Source organism: Geospiza fortis, unplaced genomic scaffold (assembly GCF_000277835.1).
Source record: "Geospiza fortis unplaced genomic scaffold, GeoFor_1.0 scaffold118, whole genome shotgun sequence".
NCBI lineage: Eukaryota > Metazoa > Chordata > Aves > Passeriformes > Thraupidae > Geospiza > Geospiza fortis.
In genome coordinates this window covers 2,573,064-2,590,600 of record NW_005054380.1, presented here as the reverse complement: position 1 = coordinate 2,590,600, position 17,537 = coordinate 2,573,064, and the positions used below count along the sequence as shown (strand labels likewise).

General features: G+C 38.4%; 1 protein-coding gene across 3 annotated transcripts in view; it reads left to right on the top strand.

Moving 5' to 3' along the window:
- WDR33 (WD repeat domain 33) overlaps nt 1-17,537 on the top strand; it is a 52,077-nt gene that overhangs the window by 11,401 nt on the left and 23,139 nt on the right. Inside the window, exon 7 of one of the 3 annotated variants that reach the window (XM_031060331.1) lies at nt 12,277-12,331. The exons of the other annotated variants lie outside the window; for them this stretch is intronic. Coding sequence (XP_030916191.1) covers nt 12,277-12,302 — 26 coding nt within the window. The 3' untranslated portion in view covers nt 12,303-12,331. Of the gene's footprint in view, nt 1-12,276; nt 12,332-17,537 lie in introns of those variants that run through there. 3 annotated transcript variants of the gene reach the window in all.

The window sequence follows — 17,537 nt, the reverse complement described above, 5'->3', positions numbered from 1 at the left end:
CCCTTGCACAATCTGTGATGCCTGAGCCCTGCTGTTCTGCTGCTCATGTTCTGCCAGTAATCCTGCTGCTGCTGCTCCTTTGATTTTTTGTGCATGGTGGGCTCTTTATAGTCTCATGCACTTTTCTCCTCTCATTAGGAAATGCCTTTACCTTTGTGAGATTAAAAGTTACAAATATTGTACACAATTTCTTGCTACATAAGGGGAAGGTATCACACAACATTTTTCCCTAGCCTTTGTTCAGAGTTAAGCAGCACCAGGGACTTGGAGTGGGAATACTTATACCCTTTTCTGAGCTTGTAGCTAATCTCAGTTTCTGCTGCTTGTTAGGATGGTGCATATCACCTACATTAGATGGGAAGAATCCCATTTCTTGCTTGAGGCTACTAAAAAGTGTTCAGGTGTCACCTGGTAACTCAGTGTTATTCCTGATAATGACTTTCAGGACTAAAATGTATTGCTTTTGTCTGCATAGGAAACTATTATAGGTAGGCTTCATTGAAATAGCCACTTCTCTATGTGTTAGAAGTAAAAATCCTTCTGAGAGCTGAGAAATTACCCTGCTGTATTGACTTATATCAGCTTTCTATTTGTGAAGTGTTCTGGATTGAACAAAAATTTGGGGTTGAACTGCAAGGTTGAGGTGGTTTCTGTCATTAAAAGGTGGTGATAAAGTGATAGCTTCAGGCTTTTACTCTGCTTCCTAAAACAATTCCAGGAGAAGTAGAGGATATTGGAGACTGCTCTTGGAGCTGGTTGCACCTGATATGCCTAAAAACTGTAGTTCATTTTGTGAGTAGTGTACAGCATACTATGTCCTAGAGTTCTGATTCTTACCTAGAACCAGTGTTTTGAAAATTCTGAAAACTAATAGGAAATACACAGAATTCTCTAGGAACTTGTAAAAGAAATCACAAGACATGAACCACAGCACTGTGCTATAAAAAAGTTACACTGCACATTTCTGTCAAGGCTTTTCATGAGACAAGAATGAAGAGACACTGTGCTAGAAAGGGATAATTTCAGATTCAACTTTGAAATATTTTCATCCCTTAAAATTGTCCTGAAGCTGAAAGTTTTACAGTCACTTATATTGAGCCCAAGGGCAAATTTTGCACTAATATTTGTAACCCATCTATTCTGTTAAGCTTGGAGGAATAATGAGAAACCTCAGAGAAACCAGGACAGCCAGCTCTCAATGCTGCTGAAATACAGGATGGTTCCATAAGAACTTCTCTGCATTGTTAGGATTTCTTGCCTCTGCTTCCTTTTGTGTATCTGCTGATTGCAAGGGGCAGATAAATACTGAACTAGGTGAAACTATTTTTTGCAGATTGTTAGTTAGAAATACTTGAGGGATGAGAACTTCATTTCCATTAGTTGTGACTTCACATGGAATTAAAAATAATTGTGCCCAATAATCTGTGTAGGGCTCAGGACCCACCTGCAGTGAGAGCCTCTGTTGCAGCTGAGAGCTTTGTCATTCAACACTACTCATGATTGTGGAGGAAGAAAAACACCATCTAAGCAGATCACGTTGATAGTAATGATAAAATCCTAAATTATAGACACATTTGAATGCTGATGTTAAGGTGTTACCAGTCTTCCTTTCTCAGCACAAGTGTGGTTGTTGAAAAGGAGGCAGGTTGGGTGTCACTGAGGATGGTGGCCTCTGGGTATCTACTCACCAGTATCTGTCATAGCAAAAGTTCTCAACAAAAAAATTTATCTGCAATTAGCCTTAAGCCAGTTCTATTAGTAACTCATCTCTGATAAAGTCTTGCATGGATGAATACTCAGAATTGGGCTGTTCATTAATTAGATTTTTACAGGACTCTATTTTTCTGAGAGTCTATTCTGTTTCCTCAGAGAGCACAGATAAAATGAAGCTCTTTTAGAGTAAGTGGTGGCACTCTTCAGAAAGTAGAAAAACACAGTTCCTTGCTGAAAATAATCCATGTCAGTCCTTAGAAACTTCGCCTTGCAGGCTTCTTGATGCTGCTTGCACAAGTTAAACAAAACTCTTTATTTAACTTTTATCTTTTTATATCCTCCAGTTACTGCACTAAAAGCTTTTGTGCATCTAGGTAAGCATAAACCTTGTAAAGAATTTGATATTTCCATCATTTCTATTCTACATACTTAAATTATTTCCTGTTATTTTTACATTTAGCTCTGAGTGCTATTCTAGGTTTAGTAGTGAGACACTTGGCATCAAGTTTTATCATATGAATGGTACCATAATCTCATATTTGAGATTACATGTTGCTAGGGACAGCCAGCCCCTGGGACATGGGGAGACAGCTTGCTGTTTTCCCTAAAATACAGTGACTTTTATTCCCATGTCTTTCATAACTGCCTGGCATTAACTTCCTCCTGAGAAAGCTGATCCTGCTTGTGATACGTTGCATTTTTAGGAAGACACAGTCAAAATTTAAACTGGGAATTTGCTGAAATGAGATTGTATAACAGACCAGGAGAAAAGGGATAAATATGAATCCCGAATAAATCTGTGTGAAAGGTGGCTGGAAATAAGAAGCATAGGAAATGTGAGGCAAGTGTGGAGGCTGTGTCAATATGAAAAACCTAAAAACAGCTTGTGTAAGGATTGAGAAAAGCTGGTGACAGTGTGAGTGTGGGGATGGGAATGGGGTGTGGTGGAACTTGGCAAGTCACACTGGGCATTTTGTGAATAATTTTGGGCAACCTGAGTCACTGGATCAGCCACTGGAGAGGCAGGGGTTTTCTGGCTGAGTGACACGTGGACACAAGTGGGCAGTGCAGCATGTGCCAAGAGTGTATCTGTGCTAATCTCTGTGGTAACAGTACCCCTGATAGCTCTTACATTTTGTGTTCTCTGTCAGGGCTTGTAGAGACTCCAGCTGATTGAGTAGAGTTAGGAACATGCTCTGTGTTTGTTCTGAAGATGAACATGGAGTGAATCATAGAATGTGCTGAGTTGGAAGAGACCCCCAGGAATCACGGAGTCCAACTCTTTAGTCCTGGGCATCCCCAAGATTCACAGCATTTGCCCAGAGTATTGTCCAAACCCTTGTTGAACTCTGTCAGGCTTGGTGCTGTGACCACTTCCTGGGGACTCTGCTCCAGTGCTCAACCATCCTCTGGGTGAGAAACTTTCCTGGTGTCCAGCATAAGCCTGTCCTGACTCAGCTCTAGCTGTTCCCCTGGGTGCTGTCACTGGTATGAGAGTGAAGAGATCAGTGTCTGCCCCTCCCCTTCCCCTCACAAGGAGGTTGCAGGCTGCAGTGAGGTGCCCTCAGTCTCTTCAGGCTGAACAGATCAAATGACCTCAGCTGCCCCCACATGGGAGGTGTTTCCCCTCCAGACCTTTCACAATCCTCATGGCCTCCTTTGAACTCTGTCTGAAACTTCATGTCTTACCTTGTGGTGCCCCAACCTGCCCCAGCACTCGAGGTGAGGCCACCCCAGGTCAGAGCAGAGCAGGACAATCCTCCCTTGCCTGGCTCCCCAGGGCATGGCTGGGCCTCCTGGCTGCCAGGACACCACTGACTCATGTTCAGCTTGCCATCCATCAGGACTCCCACAGCTGCTCTCCAGCCTCTCATTCCCCAGTCATACACTCAGCCAGGGTGGCCCTGTCCCAGTGCAGAACCCAGCAGTTGCCCTTGGTTAAGTTCATGTGGTTGGTGATTGCCCAGCTTGGTGCTGTTCAGTGAGGGAGGGATACCATCATTCTCACTGCACCTAGGAAAAGCTATCTCTACCACCTGATTAAAATTCCTTGTCTTCTTTAGTAGTCCCTGTGAAGCTATGTGGAATTTTTTTTTTTGTTCTTTTTAAGTTTTGTCATTTTACAGCTCTAAAACTGAAGTATCTGAAGTGGCTCCTCAGCTCTAAGGTTAGCTCTGGTTCACTTCAGCTGGGAGTATGACCAAGGTACCTGTGTGTGCTTCTGCAGAAGGTAGCTGGGTAGGTAAAGCATACAAGCATTTACTCAAGACTTATTTACAAACTTCAGTGCCAGAACTTTCCAAGGACTGATCCTTATCTCACAGTGAAAATACAAATTGCCACTTAGTTTTGCTACTCACAGATAAGACTTTTTGTTGAAAACAAAACACTTCTTGGGGAAGACATTTTGATTTTTGCTGTTGAAAGTATAAATGTGTCTTGCAGGTAAAGTAACTGTCATGAAATTTTTATTCATTTCTAAAGGGAAGGTTTTTAGGGAGAGATTTTTTTTAAATTCAAAAGTATTAGGGCTGTTAGGTGTATTAGCTTCAAAGAAGCACACCTGTAAGTATGACAAGTCTAACTGTACAGGAGAAGTCTAAAAATACTCAAAATATATTTGTCTTATAAAAAGTTTCACAGACAAGGTTTGACAATTCTTCTATCCCAGACAGTTTAGATTACTGCTTGTAATTACTAACTCAGTGGAAGCATCTGATATTTCTAGTTCTGCAAAACATTCTTTTGATACATTACACAAGCCATCCAGTTAAATGCATCAGCTAGTTATTAATTTTATTTTTATTATATTATTAATATATTTTTTAATATAGACAGTATCTTCTTAATATTTGTCATATTGTGTATGCATTGATTTTGCCCCACTGGATTTATGTAGTGAGAGCTGTTCCAGATGTAACTACAGCCACAGAGAGAAGTAGTTGTATCATTGCAGTTTAATTTGCTGGTGTAGACCAGAACTGCAAATATTTTACTTACATTGTCATTGAAGACAGAAGGTGATCTTCATCTGGTTCTGACCATTTATAGAAATTTTGTCTGAAACTTTTTGCTCACCAAAATTAGTTTTTAAAGGGAACTCACCATATATAAATATGAGCCTGAAAAGCTGAACATTAACAGGACTGTAACAGGTGCTTCTTCCAAGTCACCAAGATCTTGGAGGGTAAACTTCAAATTTTCATTCAAAAAAGCTGAGGAATGAGTTACCTTAGCTGCTTAATAGTGGGAAGAAAAATACCTTTTAGTAAAAAACAAACCCAGCTTTCTGTGTGTGCTGGCAGATGTGCATTTTCTACCACATGTACAGTGGGTCTTTTTCTCTACCTGTTTATTTAGAATGATGGAGAGCATGAAAATATTGTAGCTATTGTATTAAAATATTATATTTTGAACTTTATCACTTTTAAAAAATCCTCTAAAGAGAGTCATTATAACCTTATAAATTAGTAGCTGTAATACAGCTATAATTACTGTAACTATTTTAGTTCTCAAAGGGTAAAATGAACAGATGAAAAAAACGGAGCTCAGAATCCTATTATTAGCAGTATATTGTTATATGCTGGGGAAATCAAGTTTAAATAATTATACAATGCTTTTACACTTGAACTTCTCTTTATAGCTGACTTCCTTCTCTCCTCTCCAGGGTAGCCTTATTCAGCTTTATTTTTTTTCTCTATGTTTAGATTTAAGGAAGTAGTAGCTCTGATACATATTTACAATCCTCAGGATTTGGATAGAAAGACCTTAACACAAAACCTAGTGCTCCTTGAGATCTATTTTTCATCAGAGGTTGAGGTTCCTACTGGCTTTATAAATAATCATTACCCTCAAAGACTAAAAAAAGTCTAAATGTCATCTTGGGATTCAGTGAAGGGCTGATATTCCACCTTCCAACCTTCTGTGGGAGGCACTCGTCCCAAACTGTTTGACAGAGTAAAATATTCTCCTTTGAAAAGGAAATTTTCACCATTTTTTAATATTTGGAGATATGTAGCACAAATTGATGTAGAGATGATATTCATATGTAATTTCCCACTTAAGTACAAGTTTAATGGGAATCCCCAGAAGTTCAAATGTGTTCAAACTCATTGATGTCCCAGATATGTAGCCATTATAAAAATAAATATTATAGTAAATTTAAAAGTTCTAAGAAAGAAAATAGTTTGTCTCCTTTTCTTATCCAGTGGAAAACACATTTAAAAGGCCATTTTCACTGCAGAGATGGTCTCATGTTCAGGGTCTTTTTTTTCACCTGGTCTCTTACTAGGGCAGTAAAAGAGTGTGAGAGCTTTGCTAAATTCTTGGGCTTGTGCAGTCTCTGTCCTTGAAGTTTTCATGCTGAACCTGGATAAATCCCTGAATAACCTGCTCTGACTTCGTAGCTTTGAGCAGCTGATTGACCAAGAGACTTTGGAGATTTCTTCCAGCCTGAGTTACCCAGAGCTCCTGGGGTACTGAATTATACTGAATTCCCCTGTTTTGCCAAAGCCAGTAAAAATCCTCCTGATGTGGGATTCAGCTGTCCATATGTGACCTAAGGAACTGATCTTGAAAGGATAATCAAAAATTCTATTTTTTTAGTCTATTTTTCTGGCAGCTTTTAACATGCTTGAGAAAATGCACATTATGTGGATTGGAAAGGATTCTTGTTTAGTGGGTCTTTTTTTTTAGAGATGCTAAATGTTTCATCATTCCTTAGGAGCTAACAGTATGTTAGAGTAATCATCACTGAAGTTTCGGAACTTCCTGTGTCCTACAAGCATTAAAACCTTGTTGCAAATAAGATGGAAGGTGTGATTATGTGCTGTCAGCATCTTTAAAGCTTCTGCTGATGTAGTAAGTGAGGTAAACCAATATCTATTTATATATATATATAAATATGCACTAAATATATGTAACTGTTAGATTTGCATATATAATTTTTATATAAGCATCTATAATGGCCCCAGTGGTATATTTTATCACCTTAATACTCATTTGCTGCTTTCTTTTATGTGTCAAAATTATGCAGTCTTGAAAAAGACTTTGCAGGTTGTGTTGTAAAGCTGTAAAATCCGTGCACAATTAAATTGAAAGTGTTTGCTTTAAAAGAAAAAATAAGAAGAAAAAAGTGATTTAGGTACATGCTTTACTCTTTGGACTAGAGCAGCCCAGATTTGTCTGTGTACATTAGTGTTCCTGAAGCTGCATTTCTCTGGATCACATTCCCAGCTTCTCCAGAGACTCCCTAAGTAGACCTGCTGTGTTTACAAAAATAAGCCTTTACATCCAGGTGAAATGGGTGTTACCTATCTTTTTTCTTCTTTTTCTTTCAAGTAAGAACTGGTTTACAGAGTATATATTTCACTGTTCATTCCCACACCTCTTCCAGGTCTTGACTGTAATGTCTAAACCAAAATTACTTAATTTCTGAGTTTATGCATTTTAACAGAAGACTGCACATTACTAAATATTACTTTGAGACTGCAGTTATCTTAAAATGAAAAAAAAAATTAGTTTTAGAAGTTGTTTTGTCTAAAAACATGAAAAGTGCAGACCAGATTTGTCTTGGTGTTTTTACTACAACTGAGTTTAGAAAGGGATAACCACACGTTACAAAACTTGCAGACAAAATTCTCCCATCTGAATTGTAATTAATAGAGAACAAAGTACAGTTGCACATGGGAAATACGATCTGGACAGCTATAAAGCTTATTTCTGTATAGCTTAGGTACTTCCAGTTGTTGGCAAGATAGCTCTGTTTTCTAAGGGTTTACTGAGCCTGATAGCTTGATAGAGTGCTGGGTGTTACTGCTTGCTGTTTGTGCCTGGTCAAGAAGAATTTGCCTTTTCTTTGTCTGCCTTCTGTTCTTCTTACCCATGCATAATTCATAGGCAGAAATAGTGGTTTTAATTGGACCAGCTGATACACTGAGAGAAAACAGTAGGGTTTTGTTGTTTGCTTTTGATTTTTTTTTAAAGGCTAGACCAGCCCTTCTTAAGGATACAGAAACTTGCTCATTTTAGGTCAGCTGATGTAGTTGGATAATAAGATGCATTTTCCCTGCAGATCTTGCTTTATGCCCTTAAATCTTCAAGCAACAACTCTTTGTTGCTTCCCTAGCAGGGACTCACCTACTTAAAATGACTGTAAAAGGTTTTTTCTGTTTAGCCATACAAAAGCATTATTCTCTTGGTTGCTTTGCTAAATTTAGCCCTTAGGAATATTGATAATATTGGTGAATATGGATTACTCTTGATTGCCATTTTCCTTTTGGAAGAAAAGGAGAATGTTCTCCAGAGACAAGTGAGCACATGGTGTTACAATTACAAATGTAAAAAGCTAAATCCAACAAGACAGGTTTTTTATTACATTTAATTACTCAGCAGTTATTCTTAGGGCAAAGGTAGGTTCTTTGTTTCACACTACTCCTAGTTTGTCAGGAATATCCCATGCTCCTAAAGGAATGGAGGAAGAAAAGCTCATTCCAGTCACCTACGCAAGCACGTTGGAGGTGTCGTTTCTGTAGTACGTATTGCATTTGCCGGCAGTTTTAAACAGGGCTTTCCTAAAAATGCAATCAGGGATTTTTGTGCTTGTATTGATTTAAAATTCCTGTGGTGACATAAAACTGGAGCTTTAAGTAGCAGGTGCACTGCTGCCAGCCATGTTTGGAGGGATGCAGCCACCCCTTCCTGGCTGGAGAACACGTGCTGCTCGCTCACAGGCTTTGCACACGCTGCCTGATTCTCTCTCCTGCCATTTTCTGTTCCCTGCATCACAGAATTCTTCAAGGATTATCCAGTCTTTGTCCCTAAGAGCACTTAGTGTGGGTGTTTCAGTCTGCAGTTGCACCACAAGGATGTCTGTTCCCAGTAAACTTGGCTAGAAATACTGGCAGTTAATCTGCAGTGGTTGAAGCTGCATTATTTCCTGCACAACTCTGTCATCTCAGGTATCATCCCTTCCACAGGTGTAACAAATCACAGTAATTCACTGAAATTCAGAGAAGGTTCTGAGTCTTGGGGGTTTATTCCACAGAAGTGACTTACTGGGTATTCCACAAGTTGTTTTTAACCCATTGCACAATGTTTATTTACCAAATTAATGACTTGTTCTAACAGAATGTTGGTATTTGAAGAAGTTCTTTTTAAACTTTTTTGTAAGATGGAATAATTTACTTGGTAAGTAAGTTTACTTACTTCAACTCATTTTGCAAGTAAGGAATAGGCATGAGGCAATTTTTCTGAGAAATACTTGGCAGCAGCAATTATCACAAGTAACTGACAAGCATGGTTCATTATTGGTATATGAAAGGGAACAGTGTGGGGAATTTAAATTAGAATTTAATTTGACATAAAGGGCCATATTAAAAACCTTAGCAATTAATGTTACATTTATTAGACATGAAGAATATCAGAATGGTTTTCCTGATGTATCTACTCCTTGCAGTCCTTGCACAGGAGGAACTTGAGCTTAGGGGTGAGGAGATAATTAATTTTTCAGTGTGTTACTGTCCATGGCTCTTGGATTGCAGTTTCTGTGGGCTGGACATCTGCAGGGCTGGGAATGGTCACCCAGCTGCTTCAGGTGGTGTGATCTGCTCACCAGATGTTTTTCCTAATTCTAGTTCCAATCAGCCTGAACAAATTACCTGCTAGTAAAATATGATAAATTGCACTAATAATTCTGAAAATCTATCCCCCTTAAAAAAAAAAAGTTTAATTCACAGAAGAGCAGAAAAGCCTTCCTAAAACCACTTGATAGATGATCAGGCTCTATAACTTTAATAGAACAAAACCTTCTGGGAAGGTTTACTCCTTTGTACATGATGCAGGAATATTTCCTGCTGCTTTGCCATGGATGTGTGTCATGCAGACTGCAGAGCCCAGTCCCCAGTGCTTTCTGGGTGAGTGCAGGGATGCAGGGGCACAGGGAGTGCTGTCTCAGGGGGATCAGGGCTCTGCTGCTGCTGCAGTGCTCCCAGCCCAGGCTCAGCACAGGGAGCTCCTGTCTGTAGGGTCAGCTGTTCCCAGCCTGCTGCCCTCTCCCTGCAGTGCTTCTTGTAGCTGCTCACCAGATAATTCACATGGGAGTGTGTATTCCAAAAACAGACCAGCCTAATGGAGGTGTATTCTGTGTACTAAAACAATAACTGTATTTTATTTGCACTGAAAATAAACTGTTGACATGGGATTATACCTCTAAAGCTTCTTTTTTTGGGGGGGGGTTAACTTTTTAAGGTTAAAAATACACTTTACTCCCCAGTACAGAGTTGTTGTGTTAACAGAAATATTAAAAAATCAAAATGTAAATTTGGCAGCACTTGCATCATTTGGCCAACCAATATATTTGTTTTTTTTCAGTTTCTTCAGTGGATTACTTTAGTAGCAATGACATGCTCTTACCTAGTCTTTCTTAAACAGAAATTATACCATCTTCTCTCATGATACTCATCTTTCTTTGGTCTATGCTTATGAGACTATGTATGGAAATTTATCTGTGCAAGTGAAGAGGTGACTTTTTTTCCTGCCTCCCCCACAGCACTGATTCACTTAATCAGTAATTTTATTTTCCAGAAGATTTCTAAAGTCCAACTTCCTAGAAGATAAATCCTGCACTTTCACATTCCTCAGCTTAGCTACAAACATCACACACAGCACTGTAAAAGGTGTTTTATTTGGGGAGCACAGATCAGTTCCCCTCCAGGCCAGGAGAGCAGCCTCATCCTGGCCATGATCCCCCCCCTCATTATTTTTGTGCTTAACCTGCTTCCTTCCTTCTGCCTGTTCTTTTCCACATTTCCCATCTTCCCAAGAGCACTTGCTTTTTAGCTGTCTCCTGTCTCTGGAGCTTCATATATGAACCCAGTCCATTGTGGTTATGGGAACTGGTTTGTACGTTTCTGAGACTGGAAAGATATTTTGTATTTTCTTCCTTTCCATGTGTGTAAGATGAAAAATTTTAAAAGCTGCTACAGAAAGCACTGAGAGGAATCTAAAGATTCCTTAGGAAAAAGCTTCTTTCTGAACCACATCATCCCAGTAACCAATTTTTCTTTTTTGCCTTTAATTTAAAATACATCATATTGATGTTTTCTTTTGGTGGTTTGAGCCACATTTTTTACACAGTTGCAGATGATTTGAAGTTTAGCAGGTATCTTTTGTGGTGCTGGTTTTGTATAATAATGGTCCAAAATCCAGGCAAAAAAAGCCCCATAGATAACTTGTTAATATTTTCAATTTGTATTTCCAGAATGGCAATAATTAAAATCTCTGGTATTAATATTCTTCCTGTTGTGCTTATCACATATCAAAGAAGACTGAGTTAAAATTCTGGAGGCAAGATCATTGTTTCAGAAAAACTGAGAAGTTTCTTTTTTCTCAGTGTTGCTGAAGAGATGGTCAAACTTCTTTTTTTGTTCTGTGTGGACTTATGAATAGATGGACATTATCTGTCTTGGCAATTCTTTTGTCCATATAATTCAACTTTTTATGTATTCTCTAGAATTTTGGCTCTGTGTATTGTCTAGAATTTTTTATAAAATTTTTTAAAGTTTTTTTAAAGCTCTAAAATAGCTTTAGTTCATAAAGTACTTCAGACTAACTTATTTTTCCTCTAAATGTAAGATTTTTGACTAACCCAAGTTTCTGTTTAAGTATTCTGTTTAAGGAATTTTCATTTTGAAATATTAGACAATGTATCTGGTGCTAACATGGAGGGGTGTGCAATACCAGCCAGGAGCTGTTGGTGTAGCACTGAACTTGAAGATTTTTCTGCTTCTGAGGAGTAATTTTCCTGTCCCAATCAACATTTTTTCCTGTGGAAGCTCTGATTACTTCATGAGAACATAACACTGCAGTTACAGTTTCAGTAGGCTTTTAGGATTCTTTCCTGCCAAATTCTGCATCATTTCTTTTTCTTCTTTTGGGAATTTGTAACATGCTGCTGGGTACATGTCCCTGTAGGCTCAAATACAAATTCAGTTATAACCTGCATCTCAGAGGGGAACAATATTCATGTCTTGGCAGATATTTTTATTCCTTTGAGGCTGGCAGTGAAAAAATCTAACTCCTAGTGACTTCCAGAAGCACAGAAGGGTTGGAAGAAGTATTTAGTCTCTCCATAGCCTGATGTGGTGGGATGTATGTGATTCCTGTCTCCTCTGTTCTGGTCTGGAAAGAACATTCTCTAATATGTTGTCACAGGAAACTGTGTCACACCTATTTTTTTTTTTTTTTACACTAAGAAGTAGTAGCAGCAATTTTTTCCCTGCACTTTAAAAATCGCATCTCTCTTGTTTTGTTCACATCCCTGTGTGATGTTAGTGAATGAATCTGAGGACAGGATTTTCCAGAAATTATTGCCAGCACTTTAGTTTGGGAACCCACTTAAACTGGTGACAGCCCCTTTGCCTTTCTTCTCATGCCCACATATGTTATCTTTACATGTTCTCTGTATCTTTTCCCTCCTGGTTTTGATATATCTGAGTTACTTAAGTATTATTTGGTTATTTTATCCCATTTCTTCCTGTTGACATCTCTCCCTTTCTTTGTTAGGTTTTATTGCACAAAATCCCTGGTAAGTTTTGAACATCATATTTTTCCCTGTCTCTCTGTTCAGTCACATGTGAAGAGCTTTGTTTTAGATCCATTCATGTGCTTGTAGAATTTTAAATGATGCATGGGGGGGATGCACAGAACTTTAGGCAGCTTCGTAAATACTTGTACAGCCACCCTGCAAAACAGTTGTTTAATGAGGGACCTCTTTTTAGAATTAAAAGATATCTGTATTTCTCTACTTACTCAGGAACTGCAGTGTTATTTTTAAATCTAAAAGAGGGAAAGATTTTCTTAAATTTCAGAATTAGTAGGCGGCAAGAAAGAGAGGACTGGGAGTGTAGCGGTGATACAGGAAAGTCAGGAAAATAAGAGGAAATGAGACCACAGATGGTGCAGAAATTTAAAGTAAGACAGAAAACATTCCTTGTTTCTGTCTCTTGCCTGACCTCATCTCTGCTGCTTAAAATTTCAAATGAAGGGTTTCTCTCTCTTAGGTGTCTGCAACATTATTCAAATCATTGTTTGTCTCCTGCATTTCAATTACACTTTTTCACTGAGATTGTTTTTTTTTTAATTTTGCTGTGTTTTTTCTCATTTGTCCCAAAATCATAGCTAGATTAAACATGCCTGTATAGTAGTGTGATATTACATGTGATAATTACATGCCAGATTTTTTTCTGTTCCAGTTCATGGTACTCTGTTCATTGGGTGGGTTTCTGTCTCTGTAATTTTTCAGCCCTTTTGTATTTCACTGGCTTGAAAATTGGCCCTTTCTGCTTGAGATGAGAATTCTGTCTGCTCAGGAAGAGCAGTGCTTTGTAAGCCAGTGCTCTGCTTTTTGCCAGCAGTTTATTTCAGTGCACCTGCTGCTTCCCACTTTGCTCAGCCTTGGTGGCATTGCAAAATGCACAGAGCAAATTGAATGGCCTCTGTCTTCATATCCCTTCTTGGATCTTTTACACTTGCTAATTGGATTATTGACTGACACAAATCTTTTCCTGCAGTCTCTATAATAATCTTTCTGTCTGCCCCCTCACTTCAGCCCAGGCCTGCTGCTGTTTATTAATACTGGGAGTATTGTCAGTCATGCACTTTTTGCCCTACAACCAAAGAAAATAGTTTCCCCAGCTTCTGTGTACCTAAACTCAATATTTCTTTGCTTGACATTATAGTGGGCTCATAATTATGAGATATTTTGTAATGGTAACTGACTGTCAGAAATAGCTTATGTGTATTTTTTGGCTGGCAAGAAGAAAAATAGCATTTCTGTAGAAGTGCTGTCCCTTAAAAAAAAAAGGCACCTGGCTGGACAAGTGTTCATCTGGGTCTGGCCAGATGATCATGGCTGTCTTTAAAAGTCATTTACTTGACTGACAGGTGATAGTTCTTCTCCCAAAGGGATGTTAAATAGGTAGGAAGCTGCCCTGTTATCTTAACATGAAAAAATTCTTCCAGTTAAAGAATACCAAGTTAACTGAAAGATCTTGGTAGTCCTTCTGTGTTGGGTGTTTTTATTAAAAGATTTTGGGTACACTTGGCAGTAAGGGTCTATCAAGAGAAGACTTCTTGTAACTTCTTTTACTGAGATCCACAAATACTTTTCTTAGTTTTTTGCAGCTTGCTGAGAGAATTCTCTGGTCATGTGGCCACACAGGGGTTTCTTTGAAACTTGAATTAACCTCTAAATTAGGGATTTGGGCTGTTCTTTTCTCTTGCAACTGCCATAATCGCCAGCAGAACTCAAATGAGTATCCAGCAGGATGTTAAAGGAAATAATTACTGGAAATTAATACTAATGGTTACTCTTTGATTTTCTGAGAGTCATTGTTCTCTTCCCAGAGCTGGGGGCTTATTCTGATTTTACCACTTAGAACCTTGACCAAAATTTTGGTCAAAGCAGAGAGCTAGAGACAGGGAGGTACTAAACTCTGCAGTGTCTGCCCTGATTTCCTTCCTTTCCTCTCTGTTAACTAAATTGCCAGGCTGAATTTTAGGATGCACCAAAGTTCCTTTATTAGCTTCAAGTTAATTTCAGAATACGTCTGAATTGATACTGTGGTTTTGACATTCCTTCTTTGCATTACTTCCTGTAGTTTTAGTAAAACTATCAAATTTCAAATGTCACAAAGTGTCACAAACTTTTTGTGACACTTAATGGTGCCACACAGGTGTAACAGGGAAGGGCTTGGCAGAAGAGTGCTGGTGGCAAGGTGGGGATTGTGACTCCCTGTTGGCAGGAGGTAACCACACCAAGTTATCATTTTCAGCAATTAGTGCCCAGAATTAATTTCTTAGTCTGTGTTTAGAAAACTCCACTGAAGCTACTCTAGGTTCAGTTCATCTTAAAATGCCATCAGTTCCTGGAAGCTTGGCTTCAGGCACCAGTTTTTAACTCAGGCCTCACTTCATTCTTGATTCATGAAATATTAAGTGTGTGTTCTGACTGTTCAGTGGTTACTTTGACATAAACTGTCACTGTGAGGCTTCCAATTATTTGATATTCTTATCAAATAAATTTTTTCTGCTTTGGCTTTTTTAAGTTGATGGTACGGGCTCTAGGCAGACTCCAAAACACTTGTTTGGTTCATGTTGGGAGAACTTGACTGGGAAGGTTTTCATGTAGAAAATATTTTGGTCTGTTTTTACAAAACAATACTGCCCAGCAATTTGATTCTGTACCCAGATGTGAGGCCACAAAGCTATTGAAACTGCAGCCTCATGATTGACAAAATAATGGAATTTCTCATCTGTTGAGTTGATGCTTTTTCTGCCCTCGAAGGACCAGTGTTGTTCCACTCTTGGGCACAGCTGTGCTCACCCCTGTTCTGTTCTCTCCTGTTCTCCCCTTGCTGTGTTGGATGAGCTCAGTCCTGCCTGGGGCTCCAGACACCCAACACTCCTTAGAGGCAGCACAGGCTTTGTCAGATCCAGTGCCAGGGACTCTGAGGAAGGTGCCAGAAAACAAGCAGTAGGAAACTCTGGGACACTCTTCCTGAGGGAGTGCGGGTTTGGCTCCTGGCAGATGTTGATGTTATGAAGCATGAGAGATTTTCTTAAAATTGCTGTTCATTTTTTAATGTTTCTTGTACTATATTTTTCTTATCATTAAATGTAAATGCCCTTGTAAATAAATATTTTCTGTCAATGAAAAGCAAGTGTGTTGCTGCTTTCAAAGTAGGCTGGCTAATTTTTTAACAGAAAAGAACATCTAGTCCCAGCTACTTTACAGGTAATGTAAACAGCAAAAAAAAAAAAAAAATTTGGTTCCACCTTTTGCAATTAAAAAACCTCCCTTTTAATTCTCTGATAAGTACATGTAAATAGCAGTGAGAATTTTAGTAGATAACAATGAGAATTTTAGTAGATAACTCTGCCTGAATAAAAGGTAGAATCCAGTCTGCATTTCATAAATAATTTAACTGTGAGGAAAACCTGTCTTGGTCCTTGAATTCAGCTGCATTACTGCTAAGCACTCATTTCCATTTGGAATAAGAAGGTGTTGGAAATCTTAATGTGCAATATCTTCTCTTTTGACACTTTCTGCCCTTTTTTTCCCTGTCATTTCTTCTGAGCTAGCTCTGAGCTTTCTAATGTTTGGGGTTTTTTTAAGATCAATAGTGACTTTTTAAGTTGAAATAATGACTGCTGTATTGCACTAAAGCATTTTGCTGCATCTAAAGCATCATCACATAGGTGATCTCCATCACAGAGGTGCTCTTAATGATATAAACAGGGAATTAAGTGCATAAAATTGGTGCTAAGTTAAAATATCTGGATGCTGATTAAGCAAAATTAGTGACACTTTAGTAATATTTTTACATGCTAAAATAACTTAGTGCTGATAATTATCTGTGGTCAGTCTAGATATGACTTAACTGTGTCTTATGATTGGAAATTGTGAAACATGCATATTTAATTGGTTTTTTTTGTTGTTGTTCTCACAAAGAGAATGTTAAACAGCTCTTGGCATGTTATAGATGCTGCTCTCAGTCAGACTTGTTTTGTCCTGATATGTTATACAGCACAAATAACCTGAGCAGGTGTAGGTAATGATAAAGCCCAAAAATAACTTCAGGAATTAGAAAAAAGAAAATATGTCTAAAAGGAAAGGTATCTTTAGGGTGTTTGTAAACTCTAGCATGAACATAGTCAATGATTAAAAAACATGGGCCTGACACCACAGACCTAAACTAGCCAGCATCTTCAGCTCTGTGATTTTTGGTTCTGGTCAAAACAATTCATTTCAGCTTTGGGAGTTGCTCAGCCTCAGGGAATTGAAGAATTTAAATAATCTCTCAAAGTTTAACATGTGGGTACCTAAAAACTTAACCCTTCATGCCCAGTTCCCAGGTACACCTGAACTCAGCTGCTTTTCTTCCCCTTGCTATAAGCAAGCCCTTACAGAAGATACTGTCCTTGAATTTCCACAGGTGTAAGAAATTCACTTTACTGGTAATTACAATTCATTATTCTTTCAGTGCATTTACCATTACCTAGCTGTGCAAACACACAATCAGCATTAAATTTAAATTATTTTGCCAGTTCATTAGGGTTTTGTAGAATTCAAACTGTTCACTGATTGGTATAAGTTTGGTATGAGCACATACAAATTCTAAACTCATTTTTGGAAACACTGATTACGTATTCTGGGTGATCTTGGGGAAAGTAATTTGTTTACCCACACCTGTTTCATTAGTGTTTGGTGATTAGTATTGTTTCTTAACCTCCTGATTTCACAGATGATAAACTGTCCTGTTACAAGAGCTTTTGTCTGGGAAGAAATTATGATTATAGAAGTGTAAAAAAAGAAAATTATTCATAAATATTTAAACAAATATGAATTATGTCCCTTTCTGTTGCTGAATTAGTGGAATACTAAGGACCTAGAAGATAACCCCTGTAGGTAGATTAAAACTAGCAGTGTCTCTGCTGTTGCTCTAGATAACAAATTTAATAAACTAGAAGAGAGCTAGACTGAGCAAACAAAGGACAGTAAAACTTGTGTTTGTGGTACAGAAGTCTGAAAGTAGGGTGGGAGGCATTATTCTTAATCCAGTGAGGACTGAAAGGAACTTTTCCCTTAATTTTTTATGCACCAACCTCCCACATGATGCTAAAAAGCACAAGCTGACTGTGTATGTGTAGTGTGAGCGTTTTTGTGGGATTCATTCTTGGAGTGGAGAAGAGGAAGTGCAGGAGCTCCCAGGACACCTCTTGGGTGAGGACAGTTCACTTAAATTGACAGGACAAAGAACACT